This window comes from Pseudorca crassidens, chromosome 4, assembly GCF_039906515.1.
Source record: "Pseudorca crassidens isolate mPseCra1 chromosome 4, mPseCra1.hap1, whole genome shotgun sequence".
Lineage (NCBI taxonomy): Eukaryota > Metazoa > Chordata > Mammalia > Artiodactyla > Delphinidae > Pseudorca > Pseudorca crassidens.
The window spans coordinates 29424601-29451406 of record NC_090299.1 but is presented as its reverse complement, the minus strand read 5'-3'; the positions used below and the strand labels follow the sequence as shown (position 1 = coordinate 29451406).

At 37.9% G+C, this 26806-nt stretch overlaps 1 protein-coding gene and 1 long non-coding RNA gene across 4 annotated transcripts in view; one reads left to right on the top strand and one right to left on the bottom strand.

Annotated features, from left to right (window-relative positions):
- The window catches only part of LOC137223488 (uncharacterized), a 253335-nt gene that overhangs the window by 192326 nt on the left and 34203 nt on the right, over positions 1-26806 (bottom strand). The window lies entirely within an intron of this gene.
- ENPEP (glutamyl aminopeptidase) overlaps positions 1-26806 on the top strand; it is a 111622-nt gene that overhangs the window by 68933 nt on the left and 15883 nt on the right. Inside the window, exons 11-13 of the mRNA XM_067735316.1 lie at positions 11492-11571; positions 21588-21724; positions 21849-21904. Of these exons, the coding sequence (XP_067591417.1) occupies positions 11492-11571; positions 21588-21724; positions 21849-21904 (273 nt within the window). The remainder of the gene's footprint in view (positions 1-11491; positions 11572-21587; positions 21725-21848; positions 21905-26806) is intronic.

Sequence of the window (26806 nt, the reverse complement as noted above, 5' to 3'; positions counted from 1 at the left end):
TTTTTCAAACATACCAAATATTGTAAAAGCTGACAAAACACGTGCCACACAGCCAGTGATTTCAAAACTTATTACACTTGTATGACTACAACTTTTACAAAAGTATTAATAATATAGCCATTTCTGTATAACTAACTAGTTATTTCTGTATACATTTCCGGGGTGCCAACTGGTCCCAAATGAAGAGAACAAAATCACGATCTCAGGTCGCCCCCCCTAGCCACTGTAGCTGGCCACAGGAACCTGGGTGTACCACTTTGGGGATGTCATCTCTGACCTTCATCGCCCAGCTGAGGCCCCTCCTAGACAGGATCCTGGCTAAATGAGAGCAACACCTTGGTCCCCTGGACAACATTCCAATTTCACCCATGCCGATTTTAATTGTCTTTTAACTTCTTAATATGTGCTTTGGGTGGAGAGAATTTTGCACTCACCACACTCCAGGTGGCCTCTAATCTCCACTACCCGATTTCCACCGAAAAGACCTTTCACCCTCTTCCTTTTTTAATAGTCTCACTGACCTCATTTTACAGTCACATATATAAATCATCACAAGATCAATTATTCAGTAGCAATTAATATAACATGAGGAAGGAGAAATATAGTGTAGAAGGTGTCTCAGGAATCGTTTAATAACTATAAACTGGTTCTTTTACAGTTATTGTTTTATGTTCTAGCAAATTAAATTGGCCCATTTTAATACTGCTAGAGCCTTTGGATACTAAAATTTTTAAAATATTTCTCTCTTGCAAAACTAGCTTCCATTTGGAAGTTTCACAGTAATTATTCTCTCCTGCCATGTGCCCACTTATACGCTGAGCCTGAATTAATTGTGGGACAGGAGGTGTGGTGGAGTAGAGAGGACTACAGAAGACTTTCTTTCTTGAGGAAGTGATATTTAAACTGAGTAAATTGGTGTTGGGGGATGACTGTCGGGGTTTTCAAAACAAAATGCAACATATATGAAGGCTCTAAAGTTTAAAAGGAGCATTATACATATAATATGCAATGCTTACTGAGCATTTACTAAGTAGCTGGCACTATTCTAAGTACTTCAGTGTATTTTATTATAACAGATAGAGAACTTTAGGCAGAAAATTTTTAAATAACTTACTCAAGGTTGCACAGAATGTAAGTGATGGATCCTCGGTTTGAATGCAGGCAGTCTGGCTCCAAGAACTGGACAACAGAGAGGCACTGGGAAGACTGGTGGGAGATAAAGTTGGAGGGGAAGGCAGGGGCAGGCATGCAGACCATGTTAAAGATTTTGAACAAAAGAGTGTGAAAATTCAAGGATGTTAAGGAGAGAACTGGCAGGATCATGTTTACATTTTTCAAAGTTCCCCTCTGGCTGCACTATGGAGAACAGATCAGGTGGGACAAGAGTGGATGCAGGGAGACCAGTTAGGATGATATTGTAGCTAGTGACCCATGTGAGAGGTGATCGAGTTGATGGGGCCTGTCCTAGGAGAACGGCCAGGCTGGGGATGTGTGGCATATGTTCCAAAGATTGAGTTGAGCTAAAATTTCCAATTAAAGAATAAACAGTGTGCAGGGAATTGAATCGGATGAATTTACAGAGAACAATCTCCTTTTAGAATACTGTTCTCATCTTGCTCTATATAGCTCATACGCGTATTTCTAGAGAACTGAAAAATCTTTATAGACCCACTTTATGATACCGTACTACAGGCAGCAGGTAACAGAACCTGTTTCCTGATTTCCAATTCAGGGCTTTGGGAATTGTTACATGAACAGCACACTCAGGTAATTCCAAAAATTCAAATTGCCAAAAACTTTCTGTCCCTGGCATCAAGAATGAAGAACATTCAGAATTATTAAATTATCTACTTCTAGAAACTGGTTGGCCAGAAAGACAAGATCCAGCCTCATCCACCAGAATACAGGCACTAGTCCCCTCCACCAGGAAGCCTATACAACCCACTGAACCAACTTTAGCCACTGGGGACAGATATCAAAAACAACAGGAACTACGAACCTGCAGCCTGCATAAAGGAGACCCCAAACACAGTAAGATAAGCAAAATGAGAAGACAGAGAAACAAACAGCAGATGAAGGAGCAAGATAAAAACCCACCAGACCTAACAAATGAAGAGGAAATAGGCAGTCTACCTGAAAAAGAATTCAGAATAATGATACCAAAGATGATCCAAAATCTTGGAAATAGAATAGAGAAAATGCACGAAACATTTAACAAGGGCCTAGAAGAACTAAAGATGAAACAAGTAACGATGAACAACACAATAAATGAAATGAAAAATACTCTAGAAGGGATCAATAGCAGAATAACTGAGGCAGAAGAACGGATAAGTGACCTGGAAGATAAAATAGTGGAAATAACTACTGCAGAGCAGAATAAAGAAAAAAGAATGAAAAGAACTGAGGACAGTCTCAGAGACCTCTGGGACAACATTAAATGCACCAACATTCGAATTATAGGGGTTCCAGAAGAAGAAGAGAAAAAGAAAGGGACTGAGAAAATATTTGAAGAGATTATAGTTGAAAACGTCCCTAATATGGGAAAGGAAATAGTTAATCAAGTCCAGGAAGCACAGAGAGTCCCATACAGGATAAATCCAAGGAGAAACACGCCAAGACACATATTAATCAAACTGTCAAAAATTAAATACAAAGAAAACATATTAAAAGCAGCAAGGGAAAAACAACAAATAACACACAAGGGAATCCCCATAAGGTTAACAGCTGATCTTTCAGCAGAAACTCTGCAAGCCAGAAGGGACTGGCAGGACATATTTAAAGTGATGAAGGAGAAAAACCTGCAACAAAGATTACTCTGCCCAGCAAGGATCTCATTCAGATTTGATGGAGAAATTAAAACCTTTAGAGACAAGCAAAAGCTGAGAGAGTTCAGCACCACCAAACCAGCTTTGCAACAAGTGCTAAAGGAACTTCTCTAGGCAAGAAACAAAAAAGAAGGAAAAGACCTACAATAACAAACCCAAAACAATTAAGAAAATGAGAATAGGAACATACATATTGATAATTACCTTAAATGTAAATGGATTAAATGCTCCCACCAAAAGGCACAGATGGGCTGAATGGATACAACAAGATCCATATATATGCTGTCTACAAGAGACCCACTTCAGACCTAGAGACACATACAGACTGAAAGTGAGGGGATGGAAAAAGATATTCCATGCAAATGGAAACCAAAAGAAAGCTGGAATAGCAATTCTTATATCAGACAAAATGGACTTTTTAAAAGACTATTACAAGAGACAAAGAAGGACACTACATAATGATCAAGGGATCGATCCAAGAAGATATAACAATTGTAAATATTTATGCACCCAACATAGGAGCACCTCAATACATAAGGCAAATACTAACAGCCATAAAAGGGGAAATCGAAAGTAACATATTCATAGTAGGGGACTTTAACACCCCACTTTCACCAATGGACAGATCATCCAAAATAAAAATAAATAAGGAAAATGTTCATTGCAGCTCTATTTACAATAGCCCGGAGATGGAAACAACCTAAGTGCCCATCATCGGATGAATGGATAAAGAAGATGTGGCACATATATACAATGGAATATTACTCAGCCATAAAAAGAAATGAAATTGAGCTATTTGTAATGAGGTGGATAGACCTAGAGTCTGTCATACAGAGTGAAGTAAGTCAGAAAGAAAAAGACAAATACCGTATGCTAACACATATATATGGAATTTAAGAAAAAAAAAATGTCATGAAGAACCTAGGAGTAAGACAGGAATAAAGACGCAGACCTACTGGAGAACGGACTTGAGGATATGGGGAGGGGGAAGGGTGAGCTGTGATAGGGCGAGAGAGGGTCATGGACATATACACACTAACAAACATAGTAAGATAGATAGCTAGTGGGAAGCAGCCGCATGGCACAGGGATATTGGCTTGGTGCTTTGTGACAGCCTGGAGGGGTGGGATAGGGAGGGTGGGAGGGAGGGAGACGCAAGAGGGAAGACATATGGGAACATATGTATATGTATAACTGATTCACTTTGTTATAAAGCAGAAACTAACACACCATTGTAAAGCAATTATACCCCAATAAAGATGTTAAATAAATAAATAAATAAGGAAACACAAGCTTTAAATGATACATTAAACAAGACTTAATTGATATTTATAGGACATTCCATCCAAAAACAACAGAATACACATTTTTCTCAAGTGCTCATAGAACATTCTCCAGGATAGATCATATCTTGGGTCACAAATCAAGCCTTGGTAAATTTAATAAAACGATATTGTATCAAGTATCTATTCTGACCACAATGCTATGAGACTAGATATCAATTACAGGAAAAGATCTGTAAAAAATACAAACACATGCAGGCTAAACAATACACTACTTAATAACGAAGTGATCACTGAAGAAATCAAAAAGGAAATCAAAAATACCTAGAAACAAATGACAATGGAGACACAACGACCAGAAATCTATGGGATGCAGCAAAAGCAGTTCTAAGAGGGAAGTATACAGCAATACAATCCTACCTTAGGAAACAGGAAACATCTCGAATAAACAACCTAACCTTGCACCTAAAGCAATTAGAGAAAGAAGAACAAAAAACCCCCAAAGTTAGCAGAAGGAAAGAAATCATAAAATGCAGATCAGAAATAAATGAAGAAGAAATGAAGGACGATAGCAAAGATCAATAAAACTAAAAGCTGGTTCTTTGAGAAGATAAACAAAATTGATAAACCATTAGCCAGGCTCATCAAGAAAAAGAGGGAGAAGACTCAAATCAATAGAATTAGAAAAGAAAAAGGAGAAGTAACAACTGACACTGCAGAAATATAAAAGACCATGAGAGATTACTACAAGCACCTCTATGCCAATAAAATGGACAACCTGGAAGAAATGGACAAATTCTTAGAAAGGCACAACCAGCCAAGACTGAATCAGGAAGAAACAGAAAATATGAACAGACCAATCACAAGCACTGAAATTGAAACTGTGATTAAAAATCTTCCAGCAAACAGAAGCCCAGGACCAGATGGCTTCACAGGCGAATTCTATCAAATATTTAGAGAAGAGCTAACACCCATCCTTCTCAAACTCTTCCAAAATATAGCAGAGGGAGGAACACTCCCAAGGCCACCATCACCCTGATATCAAAATCAGACAAGGCTGTCACAAAGAAAGAAAACTACAGGCCAATATCACTGATGAACATAGATGTGAAAGTCCTCAACAAAATACCAGCAAACAGAATCCAACGGCACATTAAAAGGATCATACACCATGATCAAGTGGGGTTTATTCCAGGAATGCCAGGATTCTTCAATATACGCAAATCAATCAACGTGATACACCATATTAACAAATTGAAGGAGAAAAACCATATGATCATCTCAATAGATGCAGAGAAAGCTTTCAACAAAATTCAACACCGATTTATGATAAAAACCCTGCAGAAAGTAGGCATAGAGGGAACTTTCCTCAACATAATAAAGGCCATATATCACAAACCCATAGCCAACATCATCCTCAATGGTGAAAAACTGAAAGCATTTCCACTAAGATCAGGAACAAGACAAGGTTGCCCACTCTCACCACTCTTATTCAACATAGTTTCGGAAGTTTTAGCCACAGCAATCAGAGAAGAAAAAGAAATAAAAGGAATCCAAATCGGAAAAGAAGAAGTAAAGCTGTCACTGTTTGCAGATGACATGATACTATACAGAGAGAATCCTAAAGATGCCACCAGAAAACTACTAGAGCTAATCAATGAATTTGGTAAAGTAGCAGGATACAAAATTAACACACAGAAATCTCTGGCATTCCTATATACTAATGATGAAAAATCTGAAAGTGAAATCAAGAAAACACTCCCATTTACCATTGCAACAAAAAGAATAAAATATCTAGGAATAAACCTACCTAAGGAGACAAAAGACCTGTATGCAGAAAATTATAAGACACTGATGAAAGAAATTAAAGATGATACAAATAGATGGAGAGATATACCATGTTCTTGGATTAGAAGAATCAACATTATGAAAATGACTCTACTACCCAAAGCAATCTACAGATTCAATGCAATCCATATCAAACTACCACTGGCATTTTTCACAGAACTAGAACAAAAAATTTCACAATTTGTATGGAAACATAAAAGACCTAGAATAGCCAAAGCAACCTTGAGAATGAAAAACGGAGCTGGAGGAATCAGGCTCCCTGACTTCAGACTATACTACAAAGCTACAGTAATCAAGACAGTATGGTACTGGCACAAAAACAGAAAGATAGATCAATGGAACAGGATAGAAAGCCCAGAGATAAACCCATGCACATATGGTCACCTTATCTTTGATAAAGGAAGCAGGAATGTACAGTGGAGAAAGGACAGACTCTTCAATAAGTGGTGCTGGGAAAACTGGACAGCTACATGTAAAAGTATGAGATTAGAACACTCCCTAACACCATACACAAAAATAAGCTCAAAATGGATTAAAGACCTAAATGTAAGGCCAGAAACTATCAAACTCTTAGAGGAAACCATAGGCAGAACACTCTGTGACATAAATCACAGCAAGATCCTTTTTGACCCACCTCCTAGAGAAATGGAAATAAAAACAAAAGTAAACAAATGGGACCTAATGAAACTTCAAAGCTTTTGCACAGCAAAGGAAACCATAAACAAGACCAAAAGACAACCCTCAGAATGGGAGAAAATATTTGCAAATGAAGCAACTGACAAAGGCTTTAATCTCCAAAATTTACAAGCAGCTCATGCAGCTCAATAACAAAAAAACAAACAACCCAATCCAAAAATGGGCAGAAGACCTAAATAGACATTTCTTCAAAGAAGATATACAGACTGCCAACAAACACATGAAAGAATGCTCAACATCATTAATCATTAGAGAAATGCAAATCAAAACTACAATGAGATATCATCTCACACCAGTCAGAATGGCCATCATCAAAAAATCTAGAAACAATAAATGCTGGAGAGGGTGTGAAGAAAAGGGGACACTCTTGCACTGCTGGTGGGAATGTGAATTGGTTCAGCCACTATGGAGAACAGTATGGAGGTTCCTTAAAAAACTACAAATAGAACTACCATATGACCCAGCAATCCCACTACTGCCATATACCCTGAGAAAACCATAATTCAAAGAGTCATGTACCAAAATGTTCATTGCAGCTCTATTTACAGTAGCCCAGAGATGGAAGCCACCTAAGTGTCCATCATCAGATGAATGGATAAAGAAGATGTGGCACATATATACAATGGAATATTACTCAGCCATAAAAGGAAACGAAATTGAGTTATTTGTAGTGAGGTGGATGGACCTAGAGTCTGTCATACAGAGTGAAGTAAGTCAGAAAGAGAAAGATAAATACCGTATGCTAACACATATATATGGAATCTAAGAAAAAAAAATGTCATGAAGAACCTAGGGATAAGACAGGAATAAAGACACAGACCTACTAGAGAATGGACTTGAGGATATGGGGAGGGGGAAGGGTAAGCTGTGACAAAGTGAGAGAGTGGCATGTACATATATACACTACCAAACGTAAGGTAGATAGCTAGTGGGAAGCAGCCGCATAGCACAGGGAGATCAGCTCGGTGCTTTGTGACCACCTAGAGGGGTGGGACAGGGAGGGTGGGAGGGAGGGAGACGCAAGAGGGAAGAGATATGAGAACATATGTATATGTATAACTGATTCACTTTGTTATAAAGCAGAAACTAACACACCACTGTAAAGCAATTATACTCCAATAAAGATGTAAAAAATAAAAAATAAAAATAAATAAATAAAAAAGAAACTGGTTGGCACCTGAACTGGAGAAGCCAGTGGTGCTCACCTTGTTGAAACCTGTTACCAGCCTCTCCCCCTGGAAACCTCACTCAGCTCTTCCACAGTAAATGAAATTCAGAGAAACTGGATATCTTGCTGGAATGCAGGTTCTGAAAATTAATAGTTCATGCCAAAACAAAGGAAAATTTGAGGTCTTAGACCCAATGAAATCAGTCAGGGAGTGTCTGTATTTCCTTCTTTATCTTTATTTTGGAGAGGAAAGATTATGATGGAGAAAACTTTTCTGTTTTTCACTCTTTCCTCTTCATAATATATGAATGATTTGAAACTTAGATCTGACTTGTTATCAGGTGATAATTCAATTACATAAATCAACATAATTTCTGTGATCATTCTGTTAACCACAAATTGTTTTTTACAGTTACTGTTTTATGTTCTAGCAAATCAGACTGGCCATATTTAACACTGCTATTTAAGAGTGTTTGCACATATAAAATTTAAAAAATATATTTCTTTCTTGCGAAACAAACTTCCATTGGGAAAGCTTCACAGTAGTTGTTCCCTTCTCTTTCATATCCACTGATCTGTTAAGCCAGAGACATAGCCAACACTGTTTTTAAACCTGTGGGATTACATTTTTAAAGACTACTTCTGGGTTATAGATTCCTCTCCACACAAACAAAAAACTTTATTACCAAGGGAACTAAACATATCAACAGGTCTAAAATCACTTTTAAAGTTATAATAAATCTTTAAATAGTATTCATCAAGATTTAGAACATGGAACCATACTAACATTTACACTTTTCTCTAATTTTTTTTTAGTTTTAACCTTCAGAGACTTTAAAAAATTTTTAGATTCATAGATGCATGATTTTTAGTGACCATTTATCATAAAGTCAATCTATGTGTTCCCTGTTTTTTAAAAAAAAGTTACAAGTTATATATGCATAGGAAAATAAACCTAGAAAAGACAGGCTATCCTCTTGAGAACATTTCTTAAAAATCTGTAGTGGCTCTTGAACAAATACGAGAGAAAAAGACATTATATAGAAAGTTATCATTCCTTATTTTTCCGTTTGATTAAAAAGTTAGATCATAATATAATCTAATTATAGATTAGATTATATGGGGAGTAATGCCCCCAGAAAGGAATTCGTTTTTTCTCCAACCCTAGTGTTCACCTGCTCTCTGTTCAGGTATATTACTATCTGGTAGACAATGTTAAGTTGTATTATAAACTAAATGGTCTCTTCCCTTTTCTCACTGCTTAAATATTCCAATATTAGGGAATTCTTACTGACCAGAAACTTTTTATAATTTAAATGGACCACACATTTGTAAGTTACTGTTTTACACTATGGCTTCAACCATCTCTTAGAAATGGGCCAGTTTCACATCTCCATCAGGGATAGTTCTCTATGGGACAAGTTTACATGTCTTTGGCAGTCCAGTCAATGTAAACCGGTGGAAGAATGGTAGTAGGTATGTCATGTTGGGGCAAAGTCAGTTTCCTTAGTGAAAATTAGATTGGCCATATTTATACTGTCAGAAACTGTTATATTGTTAGATATTTTAAAAGTGAATTATACCTTTAAAAAATTAAATCTGATACTCTTGAATTTTAGAAAACATATAGGAAACTCTATCATTTCATTTATGTCATTTCTATTTCTTGACATTTTGTACTCTCCAATCTATAATTGTACTCACATTAGATCCTGTAAGTGGCTCCAAAACTATATAGCCTCAACCCTGCATCCTTTTTTGTCTTATGATGCTCTTACAGACCTCAGAGTAATATTTTTTACATGACCTTAGCAGTATATCTTATGCCTACTCTTAGGCACAGCCTAGTCCCAGAGACCGTGTCTTAGAGGGGACAGTGGAAATGTGAAATCCTAACTGTGCATACAGTGTATCAAGATACTCCGTACTCTGTTGTTTCAGTCGGGTTGGCATTGGGGAAAGGTGAGGAGGAATGAAATGTTAGTCTACATGGCAACACCACATCAGCAGAGCAGTGAAAGAGTGCAATCTGTAGGTAGAATGTGACTTTAAAATAATGCTTCTTTGTCTATCTGTCGAGAAGCTCTGGCAATATTACTAGTCTATCTAAACTACAGACAGACTTTACTAGACTACAAGTACTAGTCTAGTAAAGGGATCGTTCTTAGGTTGGCTTCACTAAAATCAGACCCTGAGGTGATCATTCAAGTGAAAGTGACTCATTAGGAAGTCTAGGAAAGGCTGGTAGGGGGATTGGCAAGAGGGATATCAAGCAGAAAAGGTGCAACAATAAACAGGTTCTGTCCAGGGTGACTACCCTGCAGGGAAGTTCTAGAGACAGTGCTTCAGTGTGGTCCTGCAGATGGGGCAAAGAACATTTCCATGCCCATCCATCATTGGCTAAGGGCTGCATCCAAGGATGTAAACTCCCAGGAACTTCTAGCTTTCCTTGCTCAGGCAGCCAGAGGGCAGTCCTCTAACAGAGAGACCCAGGTGCTGGCTGTGGGCAGGGAAAGCATAATGGAATCCAGGGTGTACAAAAATGACAAAGAAATTCAAGGGGATAAGGGTGGAGCACTGACAATTTCTCCTATAGGATCCAAGAAACAATTTATGTACTGGTTCTATGAAACTTACATCCAAAAACATTCCACTGCAATAAACTCCTTCAAGAGCGCTAGGAAAAGTTCAATCTATAAAACATTTCACTAGTTAGACAACAAAGGATGACTTCTTTCATATAGATGGCAAATATATATTCTCCCTGAATTACATAAATTTTGTTGTATCTTGAAAGGGAGAAATATCATTCCCCCATTCTCTATTAGGGACTTGAATGAACACAGATGAAGAAAAACAAGGCCAACTCTGAGTTGAAACCTAAACCCAAACACAGATTCATCTTTTCTCTAGATCTCCTGTGTTTTCTGACTGGTAAGATATGATATGAGAACGATCTAAAAGACATTTAAGACCTCTTTTATGAGATTTCAAGACTAAAATGTTAAGTATATATTGTATCAAAGTACAAAGCTAACCTCCTCCCCCCTGCTCTACAAGAAAATACTAAGAAGCTAAAAAGAACACTAAAACCCACTGAAACATGCTTGCCTGGTGAGTTTTCTTTGCAACACACTGGTTCACATGATTGTAAATAGGAGATATTTAAAGAGCATGATAAGCTTTAAGGGATGATGGTGGTGGTGTCATTGCAACATAATTTCTAAAATGCATTATTTCCTTCACAGCATTTTAATATTGTCTTCTGAATTCTAAAAATGTATTGTGTTCCTTGACAGAAACTATAGCATATTAAAGTCTGTGCAAGTATGTATGTGAATGCTCCATTTTATATGTGTTATATTTATGCAATATCTTTATTCCAAAGCTTCAAGCCATTTTTCTTGAAATAATCTTCTTCATCCTTAGCTGATTTTTGATACAAAGTTCCAAATTTTAGAGATTTATATAAATTGAAAGCAATTACATAGCCTATCTTTACCACAAAAGAGTACTGTATTAACTGTATTAATTGTATACTATACACTGGACAATTGCTTATGAGGAAAATATGCTTGTCTATTGCTTTTTATGCTTGTCTATTTTTACTTTGGAAATGTTTTTATTTTTTAGTAATAAAAGTTAAAATTTTTCTTTTTAAAAAACTTTAGTTACACATGGAATATTCCAGTTAAATGGACTGAAGATAACAAATCAAGGATTACATTCTACAATAGGTCAGAAACAAGAGGTAAATATCATCAATTGATTTATTTCTTCTTTGAATTAATGTACTACATTAAATGAATAGAAGTGTAAAGAAACAACAATAAAGATGGAACTTATGATGTAAACTTCAGCAAAAAGAAACCTTTTAAGTAATTAACTGGTGAGCCAAAATCCTTATCTATAATAATGAGAACTTTTTTACCTTAAGAAATTCTTTGTAATGATTTACCATGACTGGTACAATAAATACCCATATCCAAAGGAGAAGGGTCAGATACCCAACCACTGGAAGATCAATGTATCAATTTTCATCCTTTCTTTGCTCTCTTCCTTCTTTCCTCGCTTTTTCTCCTTCCTTCCTTTGTTCCTTCTCTTTTCCTTTCTTCTTTTTAAATATCAGATAAGCCACTGAATTTCTTAGAATGTTATGTAACAAGCCTGACTTTTTAAATGCTGCCATTAAATTGGACCTATCATTTTTTCAACTAGCATGACATTAGAATCTTTAATGACTCCAAATCATTTTTTCTAAGCTGTCAAGTTGTCACCAGTAGCTCAAGGCATTACCTATATCTATATCCATCCATCTAACCATCTCCCTAAGTGAATGACTTGGCACTTGCCTGTGTTAAATTCAGCTGTGACTGTTCTGCTCACTTAAACCAACTAGAAATATATTTCTGTATTCTATCTCCATTGATTTGTCTTTTCCCTTCTTGAAAAATTTTAGAGTTACATAAAAACATGGGAGACCTTATCACATGTTCTCTACTACAGATCGCTGAAAAAATAAGACAGGTTTTAGCAACCATCCCAGAAGAATCTTGCTTTTTATACTTTTGCTATTGTGCTTGTTTTGTGTTTCAAAATCACTTCTTATCTAAGACAAATGAGACTCTTCTTCATCCCTTCCCATGAGGACTTGGTTTCAGAATAGCATTTGGCATGGACTTTCCCCCATGGCTTCTCAGGGATAAAAGTAGATCATCTATCCTCTAATTACATATGCCTATTTGCTCCTGTAAGATATTCTAAAATAGTAATTAATTTCCTCTGGCAAGTAAGTTTTTACACTATTTCCAGTAGATTTTTTTTAAAAAACAACTTTATTGAGATATAATTCACATACTAGGAAATTTCCCCATTTAAAGTGTACAATCCAATGGTTTTTATTACATTCACAGACACTTGTAACCATCATCACAGTAAATTTTAGAGCATTTCAATCACCTCAAAAAGAAACTCCATATCCTTTAGCTATCAACTCCTCTATTCTCCTATAACCCCAGCCCTAAGCAACCACTAATCTACTTTCTGTCTGCATAGATTTGGCTATTTTAGACATTTCACATAAATGGAATGATACATGTAGCATTTTGTGATAGCTTCTTTCACCTAACATAATGTTTTCAAGTTCATCCATGTCATAGCATGTATCAGTACTTCATTCTTTTTTATTGCCAAATTATATTCACATCATATTGATATTACCTTTTATAATATCATATTGATATTACAAAGGTAGTATCATATTGATACTACCTTTTGTTTATCTGTTCAACAGTTGATGGGCATATGAATTGTTTCTGCCTTTTGGCTGTTATGAATCATATTGCTATAAACATTTGTGAACAAGGTTTTATGTGGCTCCGATATAGTTTTTTCAGCTTTGGTTTTTACTTTTACTATAAATTATTTTGTGAGTTTTAATTTTTACTATAAACTCTACCAGCTTTGCTATAGTCGAGGTAAGACCCCTTTCTGTTGCCTTTACAACAAAACTTTCTTTTGGTCATTTAGGCTAACCTTAACTGATGTAGTCAGCAATTTCTCTTGAATTCTTTTAGAATACCCAGATCAATGCCATTTTGTCTTAGTATTTTATATAGGATAATTTTGTGTTTGAGTACCAAGCTCTATCTTTTGTGGGCCGTCTTCTGACCATTTTCTTACTCAAGTACATTACTCAAGCCAAAGGAAAATGGAGAAGACAGAAAAAAAGTTTAAAAAATGTGCAATAGCACCGATAAAAGGCATAATAAGGCTAGGATTCCCTTGGGAGGTTTTCAGTGGATCTGGTTTAAATATTACTACATATTTTCCCCATTGGTCACCATTGGTTAACTGAGGGTTGGGGGAATGTCTGGGAAGCTGCTTGATTTGTTGTTTACAAATTTAAAAGCATGAGTAATTTATATACACTAACACAATGTACCTAGCATTTTCATGAAATGAGGTTTCCACAAAAGTAAATTTTCCAGATAACTAAAGCTTATTCAAGTGCTTTGTAAAATAGGTTTCAGGAGTTAACAATAAACATTCTTCTTGTATGTATTATGTACTTATTAGACAGAATATTTGAATAATGAATTAAATAATGAATTAAATTAATTATTTCAAACAAGTATTTACTGAGAACTAACTTATGGGCCAAACACAGGGATAGGTATGGAGATAATGCTGGGTAGGGGGGAACCCACAATCCTTACCTTGTGGTAATTACTGTCTAGGGAGGGTGTGGACGAGTCAGGCAAACATAATACCATGTCATAAGGGCCTGGTGTGGTAACAGCCAAAGGCACTCGCAGGAGAAGCACCAGCGGAGATTTAGGGGTTGAGCAAAGTTACTAAAGAAAGGGACATCTAGTCTCAGAGTTAGGGGGGGCTAAAGGTAGAGTTTAAGTGGATGACAGGATGGACTGAGTGTAGACTGAAATAGTGCTACAGACAGAAAATGCTAGTATGAAAGTGAGAAAGCAAAGGGCTCTTAGGGGAAGCTCTATCCCTCTGTCATTACATTTAAGACATTTTTTGCTGTAACTATTGACTTTATCTGTCTCTCCCCTCTCTGTAGAATATTCCTTGAGAAATGGAGCTTATTTTTTGTTGTTGTGTGGTTGTTCTATATCTCCAGCAGGTACCTAGTAATTGTTTATTGAATGAATGAAGTGGCTCTAATGTTCACAGAGCTTTGATGACAAACCTATCTTTATCTGCAACTTCAGAATCATGACTGGTCACTTAGCCAGAAGCAAACTAGACATCTCTTCCTACTTCAAAGTGCCTGCTCCATTTTTAGGCTATGCAATAAGTTCCGGTTTCCTGTTTGGGGACATCTTCAGCTCTCAGCTCAGAGCACAGATGACAACATGTCCTGAGTGTACTGAATGGGCAATCAGCTCAGGTTACCAGCCCCACCTCCCTCTTCTCATTTTCTTTGGTGATTCATCAGTTAGAAATTTCCCAGGCAAGAGTGGGACTTCCCCTAAGGTCGTTTATTTACATTTGTGTTACACACGGTATTTTAAATTAAACATGTACTTTATAACAAAAGAAGAGGATCTCCATCTCAGATGCTTCTCTGGCTATTCTAACCTACTCTGAATAATCTCTCCTCTCATTGTTGAGAGTATATTTTATGCTGTTAGTTTCATCAATCCTTGTTCTTAGTATTATTCCTTAGATTTTAAGCAGCAGCATGGTTATTTACGATTCATATGCTCTGTCTTTTCTTTTTAAAGTAAATTATAAGCTCTTTGAAGATACCAACTACACATCATACTCCTTGTCTCCTGCTCCCCTATTCCCAACAAGGTTCTGTGTGCATCCTAAGAGTTACTAAGAGTTCAGGAAGTCCTTGCTTAATGAACGTTTGTTTGCCTGCAGACCGCTGTGCTTCTAGAGGCTGACTGTGTATAGTAATGCCTCTATCTTTAGCATCAGCTACTATTTTGGCTACTGTCAGTGCATCTACATTTAGTAGTATGCCACCTTTTTGTTTCTAATCTGCTGCTTTCTAACATTTCGAAGACTTGTAGATTATCACATGATATCAGACAACCAATCTTGCTAAAACATAGTATTTAAAAATAGGGATTTGGGACTTCCCCGGTGGCACAGTGGTTAAGAATCTAACTCAGGGCTTCCCTGGTGGTGCAGTGGTTGAGAATCTGCCTACCAATGCAGGGGACATGGGTTCGAGCCCTGGTCTGAGAAGATCCCACATGCCGCGGAGCAACTGGGCCCATGAGCCAACCTACTGAGCCTGCGCATCTGGATCCTGTGCTCTGTAACAAGAGAAGCCACGACAGTGAGAGGCCCGCACACCGCGATGAAGAGTGGCCTCCGCTCGCCGCAACTAGAGAAAGCCCTCGCACAGAAGTGAGGACACAACACAGCCAAATAAATAAATAAATAAATGTATTTTAAAAAAAGGATCTGCCTGCCAATGCAGGGGATATGGGTTCAATCCCTGCTCCGGGAAGATCCCACATGCTGCAGAGCAACTAAGCCCGTGCACCACAACTTCTGAGCCTGCGCTCTAGAGCCCACAAGCCACAACTACTGAGCCCACGAGCCACAACTACTGAAGCCAGCACGCCTAGAGTCTGTGATCCACAACAAAGAGAAGCCACCACAATGAGAAGCCTGCGCACTGCAATGAAGAGTAGCCCCCGGTCGCTGCAACTAGAGAAAGCCCACGCGCTGCAGTGAAGACCCAACACAGCCAAAAAGTAAATTCATTCATTTTTTTAAAAAAGGAAAAAAAATTTTCAATTGCTTTAAAAAATATTTATAAAAAAATAAATAAATAAAAATAGGGGTTCACAAGCACATAGGGTCTAAAAGACAGTTTAGGGCATAGGAGGTGGAATAGATTTTGTGATGACTGTTTTCATAACTCTTTCAGATTGAAGATGCATTCTGGATGGTTTAGATAACCAAATTCTGACTATCATATAAATATTACGAAAATTTGATGGTTGTTATACTTAAATATTTCATATCAAAATAATGATGGGCATATATTTTTTAATTTAATGGCAAATAGGGCAGGGGAGAGAGAGAGAGAAACTTTCTTCATTCCTCCAAATTGAGCCTCATGGAATCTTTGAATTTTGATTGAATCATTACAGATTCCGTTTTGCAGATTCAGAAGCTCAGTTTGTTTAATTCAGCCCTGGTCAACCAAGTCTCAGAAATCTTATTCACGTGAACCATACATATAAGAATGCTAATTTGTTAATTTACACAAATAAAAATATACTGGCCAAGGTGAAACAGAATGTTCACTTCAGCTAATTAGATATCTCTTCCAGGAAGAAAATTTACTTAATAAGGGTACATAGAGAGTTGGGGTATATTAATTATTTTAAAGAGGTCATAAGCTGTGACTGCTTTGTATATATACTGCATTAACTAGGGGAGTCTAATTATTGCATTGAGAGGCTATCAGGGGTGGCTCCATGCAATAAAAATTTCTTATTCATGCAACACTCCAATGGAGGTGTTCCTGACCTACCATCTCTCCTAGGTAGCTCACTCTCAGATAATGACTTAGAATTCCTGGCTTTTTCTTTCTCATGGCTCCACCTCCTCTCTCCCCTTGACCCAATCTTGGACTTCTCTGCTGGATCTTTTTCTCTTTTTTTTTCTTTTTAATTTTTTATTTTACATTGGATTATAGCTGATTAACAATGTTGCAATAGTTTCAGGTGCACAGCAAAGTAACTCAGCCATACATATACATGTATCCATTCTCCCCCAGACTCCCCTCCCATCCAGGCTGCCACATAACATTTAGCAGAGTTCCCTGTGCTTTATAGTAGGTCCTTGTTGGTTATCCTTTTTAAATAATTCTCTGCTGAATCTTTTGCATCTGATCAGAATACAGAGGAAGATAATGGAGGGACCAGAACTAGAAATGCATCTATTATTTCTCCCCACACTTTATGTCTCGGTGTCAATCATATGTTGCCACCTAACTGCAAGGGAGGCTAATAAATATAGTCTAGCTGTGTACCCAGGAGGAAAAGGGAACAGTATGGTAAACAACCAACAGGTTTCTCCATATACACTGTTCTCTATAAGAGCAGATCTGTCAAATGATCTGGAACACATGTACCAACTAAGTTGGGCACCTGCTTTCCTAGGCAGACTAGGGACACATCAACGGATCTTCACTATCCAACTCTCCTTTGCAATTATTTCTTCACAATCACCAAAACCATTGCCTATGATAATCCTTCATCACGATAGTCAGATTGCATTTTTTCCTGATTCCTACTTATTATACATTACATATTAATCCTACATCTTTCTTTTCAGGGAGATTCTCTAGGCTACTTGCTGAGATTTAGACGGGACTCTATAATTATTATTAACACAATCAATAATATTTCCTTGAATAAGTAATTTGTTGAAAACATTGTCACAAATGGAACCAATCCATTTGTACAATGGGTCATGTTAGTCTTCGTTTCAGAGATTAAGCTTTTCTTCCTTGACCCCAAATTCCTTTTTTTTTTTTAAACTGTAACTAGTCAGAATACTAGTGGAATTTTTTAAAGATATTTTTGATGTGAGACATTTTTAAAGTCTTTATTGAATTTGTTATTGTTATTGTTTCTGTTTTATGTGTTGGTTTTCTGGCCATAAGGCATGTGGGATCTTAGCTCCCTGACCAGGGATTGAACCCGCACCCCCTGCATTGGAAGGTGAAGTCTTAACCACTGGACTGCCAGGGAAGTCCCCCCAAATTCTGACAGTGCATCCTACTTGAAATTTTTAGGTCTCCAAATATAATTTGTGTGTAATTAGTCAAAAAACACTACTCTTGTGTATTTCAGTTGTTTTACTACTAACTGATACACAAATTTAATAAGATAGATATAAACTGTCATTTTACACAGAAAAATAACTTGCTTAAAGGATCGATGCAACACAGTATTTATGTCCACAAAGAAAAATGTTTCCTTCTCTAAAAATTTCAGGCTGTCACAAGCTGTCTAGTTGACTGAAGCTTGTTACAATTATTTATATAAAATAGTCTATTAGAGAATTATTATGCATGCTATGTTATTGAAATCTGAGTTGAAACTAGCCTCTGGATGAAATTTTGAAAAGATAATTATCAGACAAATAATAGAAGGAAACAATTTTTCTAGAAAGAGCCCCTACCCAGAAAGAATTCGTTCACCACTTTTATGTGTAAAACTAGCAAGAAATAGCACAAAACAATTTATAAACTGAATGATAGAGTACTATATGGCCATTAAATTTAAATCTTCATATATAGAAAATGAAATTGCAAAGTGCTTACAATATAATTTCAAATGAAAAGGATTAATAATAATAAACACAGTAAGGTTCCAGTACGTGTATTGTGTGTTCATATGTACATATGTATGGAAGATACATACATGCACACAAGATAAAAACATAATGTCAACTGGTGGTGGGTAATTTCTGTATTCTTCATTATACTCTTTTTGTATTTTCCAAATACATATTTGGAACCTAAAGAACACATACTACTGTTATAATCAGAAAATTCTTAATAGTAATTGGAGAAACAGAATGAAACATACACCCTTACTTCTATGCACCACCTGGAATAGGCATCAATATTTTAGTCCTATTTACTTCATTATGTAACTAAACAACCCAACAGTATTTTGTTGTTGACAACTGTTCCAAGAGTAGCATGAACTTGGAAAGTCTGGTAACTACTGACTTCCTGGATCTCAGCTTCCTCATCTATAAAGTGAGAAAAATCACTGTAACTCTAGACAGGCTTAACTAGGTATATATAAAGCACACTTTATAAAATACTGCAATGTTTGGATGGATTGCCAGGAACTTCTCAACGTTATTTATATTTGCTTTGCTATTTATAGAACTGGCAGCATATCCCCTTTCATAATAATGGGGATAGCTACCATCTGTTGGACACATAACTATGTGACCAACACTTTACCTATGTTATCTTATTTAATCTTCACAACAGCCCTGTGAGGGATTTTTATCCCTACTTCCCTCATGATGAACTGAGACACAGAGAGGTCAAGTGATTTGGCCAAGATCACACAGCTAGTAAGTCATAGAGCAATGATTTTATCCTCAGTCTCTCAGACTGGAAAGTTCATGCTCTTTCTCCTATAATATATGGCTCTGTGCTTAAGCAAGAGGCTGTCCTCCCAATACAAACATTCAAAGTGTATGGCTGCCAAAAGATTAGCTTCCTTTCAACAACATGTCCATGGGAGGATGACAAAGAAAGATAAATACTATATGAGTGAGGTAAATGTTTACAATTTGTCAAGAACCTACTCTGAACGTTCCTAAAGAAACTTTATTGAAGAGTTTACTTATATATTATGGAAAACTACTGTGTCCTGGATATCCTCCAAACCTTGTGAATGCTTCCAAAATTTAAATCATCTTTCCTCCCAAACTGACTCATCTTTCTCTATTCTGTAAGGGCAACACCATTATTCATCCAATCATGCAAGCTATTTTTCCCTCCTCTAACTGTCCTCATCAACTCAGAAAAAGGACAGTGTTGATTTTACCAGTGATGTGTCCCTTGAACACATCACCTATTTTCATCATCTCCACATTAGTGTAAGCCCTCATTCTCTCTTGCCCTAGATTATTACAGTAGACTCTAGAATCTCCTTCCAGTATCTCCTTCCCATACCACCATCAAAATTATCTTTCTAGAAACAGGCTGGAGCATATTATTTCCCTGCTTAAAAATCTTCTCTATTCTTACCATCTCTCAGAAGATGGACTTCTTGGGCTTCCCTGGTGGCTCAGTGGTTAAGAATCTGCCTGCCAATGCAGGGGACACAGGTTTGAGCCCTGCTCCGGGAAGATCTCACATGCCGTGGAGCAACTAAGCCCATGAGCCACAACTACTGAGCCCACGTGCCACAACTATTGAAGCCCATGTGCCTAGAGCCCATGCTCTGCAACAAGAGAAGCCGTCGCAATGAGAAGCCCGCGCACTGCAAAGAAGAGTGGCCCCCGCTCACCACAACTAGAGAAAGCCCGTACGCAGCAACAAAAGACCTACAGAAAGCCCATATGCAGCAACGAAAGACCCAACGCAGCCAAAATAAATATAAATAAATTTGAAAAAAAAGAAAAAAAAGAAGATGAACTTAACACAGCTTGTGGCTCTTCACACTGAGGCCTCACTTTTACTTCCAGCCTCATCTCCTATTTTCCAATATCACATCCCACATTATCACTACATTAAACTTAGTATATTTGAAATTATTTAAATATACTAAGTATTCCCACATCATTATTTAAATTGCATATTGTCCACACAAACAAAAGAGTATATAAGTATAAAAGTACAGGATGCTAACGAACATCCTAATGTTCGTTCGCTAATGCTAACAAACACTGGTCATGTCAGAGCACAACTATTATTTTGAGTAGTTTTTACTTAAAACATAAGTCTTTGTTCCTCAATGTTGAACTTCCAAAATCTATATCCTAGAGTCCTATGTAAATTCTGAATGCTACTTCAGAAAGTTAATTTGGTAAATCCACTGATGAAAAAACATTGATGTAATCAGCTGAAATAAGGAAGCAGAAGACTTTACAAAGATAAATAAAATTGGGAGGACGAGCATGAAATGGACCACAAAATCAAGAATGTTTTATCTGGATTTTAGTCCTATTGCAAGCCTTCTTGACATTTTAAAAGCACTACTGACCGTCAAATCATTGCTCTGCTTAGCAATCACCATTTCCATCAATTTGAATGTTGATTTTAATAAACAAAGTATTCTTTTAAATGTTTACATTTTTATCCCCTCCCCAGGCTGCCCCAGTGAATATTCTTTGTGTAGTTAATCCATCACGATTAAGAATGTATGGATTACCCCCAAAGGGCATGGACTTCTCTGTCTTTAACCATTGCTTTACTTATTGAAGGATTGACAAGCACAGAATTATTTCACCCATATGACAAGCTTCTGCCAGTAAGAAATAATAATAAGTCACAAATTACAGGACACTTATTTACATTACTTATTTCTTTTTCAGCTCACACACTACAATGACATGTTAAAGTTAGGCAACTAAATAAGAATTAGGCTTTGGGGCTTTGGATCCAAATCAAACTTGACTCCTTGAGCTAATATTTCTTTTCTTTGCTTTTTACCCTCTGGGTCTAATTTCTCTGTGTTTATAGTATGTGCAAACATGTTTCTCATTAGTGTTTATTTACTACCACAGGAATCACTTTGAACTCTCCTAAACCTAGTGGAAACACTTTTCTCAAAATAAACCCAGACCATATTGGGTTTTATCGTGTAAATTATGAAGTATCAACTTGGGAATGGATAGCTACCAATCTTTCCCTCAACCACAAGGTAAGAATAGCAGGTTGTGAATTGTTTTCTTTTTGTTCTAAGAACAGCATCATAATGACATTAATTTTCAACACGTTTCGTTTTAAGATTCATGTTTCTTACCTTTTTTTCTTTCTCTTCCCAGTACTTTTCTTCTGCTGATCGTGCAAGTCTTATCGATGACGCTTTTGCCTTGGCAAGGTGGGTTTTGGAATGAGATTCAATCGTTTAAAATACTGTGGATCTTGTCATAAATCTTTTCAAAAATGAATTACAACAAAGTACTATAGTTTAAAATATCCGAAGCCACTATTTACATTATTTTTTTCATAACTTTTTTAAAACTAATATGAGCCTTATAGCTAAAATATTGATATCAACTCAACATACACAAAAACTCACCTACCCTATTGACTTTAGATAGGTTTGTCTAATCAGAGTCCTTGAGCTAATTAGGAGTGACACTTGCAAATGCACAAAAGTGTACTGTCATAATTTGATTTATTAAAAAGACGAACAGTGTGTTTCATTAACTCATCTCTGTGAGCCCAAGCCCATTGTAAGATTTTATGGTTAGAGTTGTCAAATCTTATTCAGGTCACTGGGGTAAGAAGTATGAGACATAGCGCCGTAGGATTGAATTAAGGTACTGTTTAGGAAATTTGAATTTTTTTCTCATGGCCTGAAGGTAACTTACACTTAGAAAAAAAACAACCTACACTTTGAAAAAAATAATCAACATAGATTGGGGTAATGTAAGAGTAGTAACCACAGTACCTTTGAGACATTTTTCTCAGGTAGTCTAACACTAGTAATTCAACAAGTATTTTTTGAATTTCTGGCACTTTCGTAGGAGTTAGGGACACAGCCAACTTGCTCTGCTGGCTTTGTAGTGGCCTCATTTTAGACATAAGCAAGGTACTGAGAATGAGATGCTAGTTCCTCAGGAAGCCTCATGGCCCCTTTGTCTGGGTTAGGTGTCCCTTTTATGGGGTCCTGCATTTCCGATAATATATTGTCAATGCTTATTAATTATCCATCTCACCCACCAAACTGCAAGTTTCACAAAGGTAGGCCCCTAGATCATGTTCCTATTCATTTTATCCCCAGCTCCTAACTGTGCCTGGCCCCTAGTAGATGTTCATTAAATATGAGCTGAATACATGGCTGGAAGGATAGTATAGCAGCACTAAAGGCATGGGAGAACTATTTTACATGGACTCCCTAGATAGTATACTAGAAGTCAGAAAACATTTGTGACATTTTTAAGGAGGGAATTTATAGGGTTAAAAAACAAGCTCTCAAACCAGGTTAAAATCCTGGTTCTGAATAACCTCGAGAAAGTTTCTTAACCTGTCTCTGCTTCAATTTTATTGTTAGTAAAATGGAGATGACCTTATAAGACTCTCGTGAGGAGCAAATGAAATAATGCACATGAGGGACACCAAACATTGTATGGTCTTTAGGAAGTGCTCAGCAGATTGTTATTACTTGATGAAAAAGCATCCACCATTGTTTAGTAGCAGCAAAGAAGCATTTAGAAAAGCTCTTATGAATTTGCAATCTAGATTCCCTTTGTAGGTAATAGACAACTTGATTCTCTTTGGTGAATCTCCAAGTTTAATCTCCTGGATATGTAACAGATTAATTATTTTCATTATGCTATGGTATGTCAATCACTCATTTGATAAATATGTATTGAGCACCTACTCTGTACCTGGTACTGTGTAGACTGGGGAAATTAAGTGGTGAAAGAAAATGATCAACATTTTAGGGAATTTACTGACAGTCCAGTGGTTAGGACTCCGCGCTTTCACTGTGGAGGGCACGGGTTCAATCCCTGGCCAAGGAACTAAGAGCCCGAAAGCTATGTGGTGTGGCCAAAAACTTAAAAATTAAACATTTTAAAACATAATAGGACCATTTAGATTTTTTTTTTTCAGGAAAACTCTCTCCTGTGAAAACATAGTGATCTCTTCCAAAGCTTAGAATCTTGGCTGTTAGAAATTACACAGAGCTGTAATAACCTTATGGTTTAATTTCCATCACAACACAATGCAGACAGTTCTTTTGCTTTAAGAAGTGAAAGCCTCTTGAACAGCTTTCTCTGAGGAACTGTGTACAAAGCAGATAACTCACACAATTGAACGACTCTCTCACATTTGCTCAGCTCCTTGGCCATAGCCCATAACATTTTGAAGAGCTTCAGAAAGGCAGAAAGTGAAACAAATTTGAAAGCCAAGAAACATGTAGAATCACACAGCCACCAATCCAGAAAATACCTTAGCTATCACCTGAAATATCGCCTGAGCTATTATCACCCAGTTTCCTTCTGTAATGCATGAGGTAAAAGGGACTCAAAGAGAAACAGACCCCACCTGTGCTGGTTAGAGTCCGGTCCAGATCACTCTGAAACTTTGCAGAAAAGCAGAAATGCGTACTTAGATGGGTAAGTGCATGTGGTTGCGTTAGAATTTACACAGTTCTACTCTGGTATTCAAAAAGAAATGGAACTACTGTTTCATCAGCAAGACTAAAAGGGCGGATCTAAAAACAAAAATATGCTTGATACCCCTGCCCCCAGGTTTGAGGAGCTAGTACTCTTACTGCCTTGGATGGAATATCCCGCTGGGCACATTTGTTGAAGATAAGGAGTAAAAATTCACCCAGTCACTTCTGAGTCCCCACAACAGACTCACTTCAACTATATGCCCTGCCCAGTAAAACCCTCAAACGTTCAACTTCATGTAAAGTTCCTCCAGCCCCCAGCTCAGGCTAGTTTCAGGCCAGCCCCCTGCAATGGGAATAAAGCGCTTGATTTCCTCTCCGTTTTGCTGCATGGAACTTCTGCTTCTCACCATGCTGCCTCTGATTCCTCCAGTGTTAAGGCAAGGAGAGCAGAAGGAGGGCAGATGAAGGCAAGAAAGATCCTGACATGCTGTCTACTTCTGGTCCTCTCTGAACTTCGCAGATGTTTAACACTGATCCTTTTCCTTGTGTGGTGCTTTCGCGGAATATGTACCATCCACACACATTCCATGGCCAAGGGTCTTTCTCCTGCAGTTCTTTGAGGTGAGGAAGTGAAAACCTCTGAACCGCCTCCAGTCTACAGGAAGTATTCATATATCCTTTCCCCTGACAAGGTCTGGAAGGATGGGCAACCTCACGCAGTCCTGTATCTTCACTCCGATGTCAGAGCAGTAGCAACCACAGTCTCTCATCCTTTAGATTTCTTGGGGTATCAGACACCAGACCACTGTGCCCCCAAGCTCTAGGGTACACAGATAAAACTCTTCAGGTGGTTCCATTAAAGCCCCTTTTCTAGGCTTCATGTGAGGGGAAAAGCATCCTACACCCTCCTGTCTCCTGTGGGAGGACAGCATTCACAGTACACTGACAGAATCCTCCAAAAGCCCTCTCCTAAAATGTCTCCCTCTCCCCCTTTGCCGCTCCAATCTCTTTCGCAGGCTGGTAGTGGGCTATCAGCTAAGGGTCACAAAAACCTGTTCCTAACCATGTCAGTCCTAATTCGATGGGCCTGCGTCTTACTTTGGAGTGTAGGTTAAGGGGCTTGGTTTGGAGGCCTTGCCAAAACGGAGACAGAAAAAATCCTTTTTTTGTCTACCGGTTACAGATTTTTTACCTTGTCAGTAGCTTATATGGCACTCTGCAGCCCACTGTGTGACAAAGAGAGTGGGTGAGGAACAGCACAAGGGAAAGCAGAGTGCTGGCTAGCAGGCACATGGGAGGGACCAGGAGTCCCTAGGCAAGGGCAGAATGGCAGAAAGGATGGCTTCAAAAGCCCCCTAAGCTAAGGATCCAAACAGACTTTCAGTCAGGCTTCAAGGTGTAGTGGCTCCAGTGCTTTCCAAGGTGAGGGCCAGGTTAGCAAATAAAGACCACAAGGTGGACATCAGCCACGCCGAGATTACAGACTTCTAGGTACACCAGATTTACCATTTCACAGGTGCTAACAGAGCTGACCAGACCACAACACAGAACCAGATAAGCAACTTTCCCCACCCTATCAAGGACTGCCTTTTAAAGAAGGGAGAAGTAGGGGAATGCGGAAAGACTCCAAAAGGGATCCAGCTGATTGCAGAGAGACTGTTTTAAGCCAGAAATCTGAATTTAATTAGTAAGTTAACATCGAGAGACCAGACACATGGGAAGTTTTCAAAAGTCTCCACACCATCTGAAGGCTCTGCTGAAGAACGAGAGACCATGGGGTCAGTTCTATCCACATAACCACCTCTCTCAACCATGTCTAATGTCCCATTCGAAAGCCATGTTTGGTAAGACACTATGTTTAATTTGAGCTTCTTGGAGAAGGACTGTGCAGTCTTTCCAGGTCACACCGGAGGAAGCAAAAACAAACCTTTTGTTCCAGATTCCCCAATCTTCTGGGTACCTCAGGCCAAGACAGGAAAGTAAGAATTCCCTCAAAAGACCTCTTTGTTTTCTTCTTCTTCTTTACAGCATTTTGTGAGAACTTTAAGTTTATAGCCTCCATCCTCTCCACACTATAGATTATAGGACAATTCTAGGATTTAAGTTCCTCAGGTTGGACTCTTACTATAAATGGAAGATTTCTGAACAAGGAAAATTCTCAACCAAATCTGGCTTTCAGAGCTGCTGCTGGTCTACGAATTTAACAGAGTTTGAGACTCAAAGCTGAGTAAAAATGCTGTCTTAGGTTGAGTTCCCTCAAAGCAGAGTCTGAAATGGAGGTTCCCGAATAGGTGGTTTATTGAGAGAGTACTCTCGTGAGATAGGGAGTGCGAGAAGCAGGCTGGGGCAGGGAAAAAGGCTGAGCGACAATATGGTCTCAGCTGGAGTCTAGCTTTGCCAGATTCCAGTAGGAAGCCGTATCCATGAATTGTACTACAGAGTGGATCCAACCTGAGGGAAGCAGGCTGGCCTGTTGCATTCCTAAATCAGACAATTAATGGCCAGGGGTGGGGGTAGCATAACCTTTTAAGCCAGATGGATGTATCTGGTCAAGCGCTATTCTCTGAGGAAAGTGCAGCTATGAGCCAACGCAGCACTGTAAGGGGGTCTGGGAGGGAAGGGCACTATACATGTCTTTGTTCTAAAAACAGA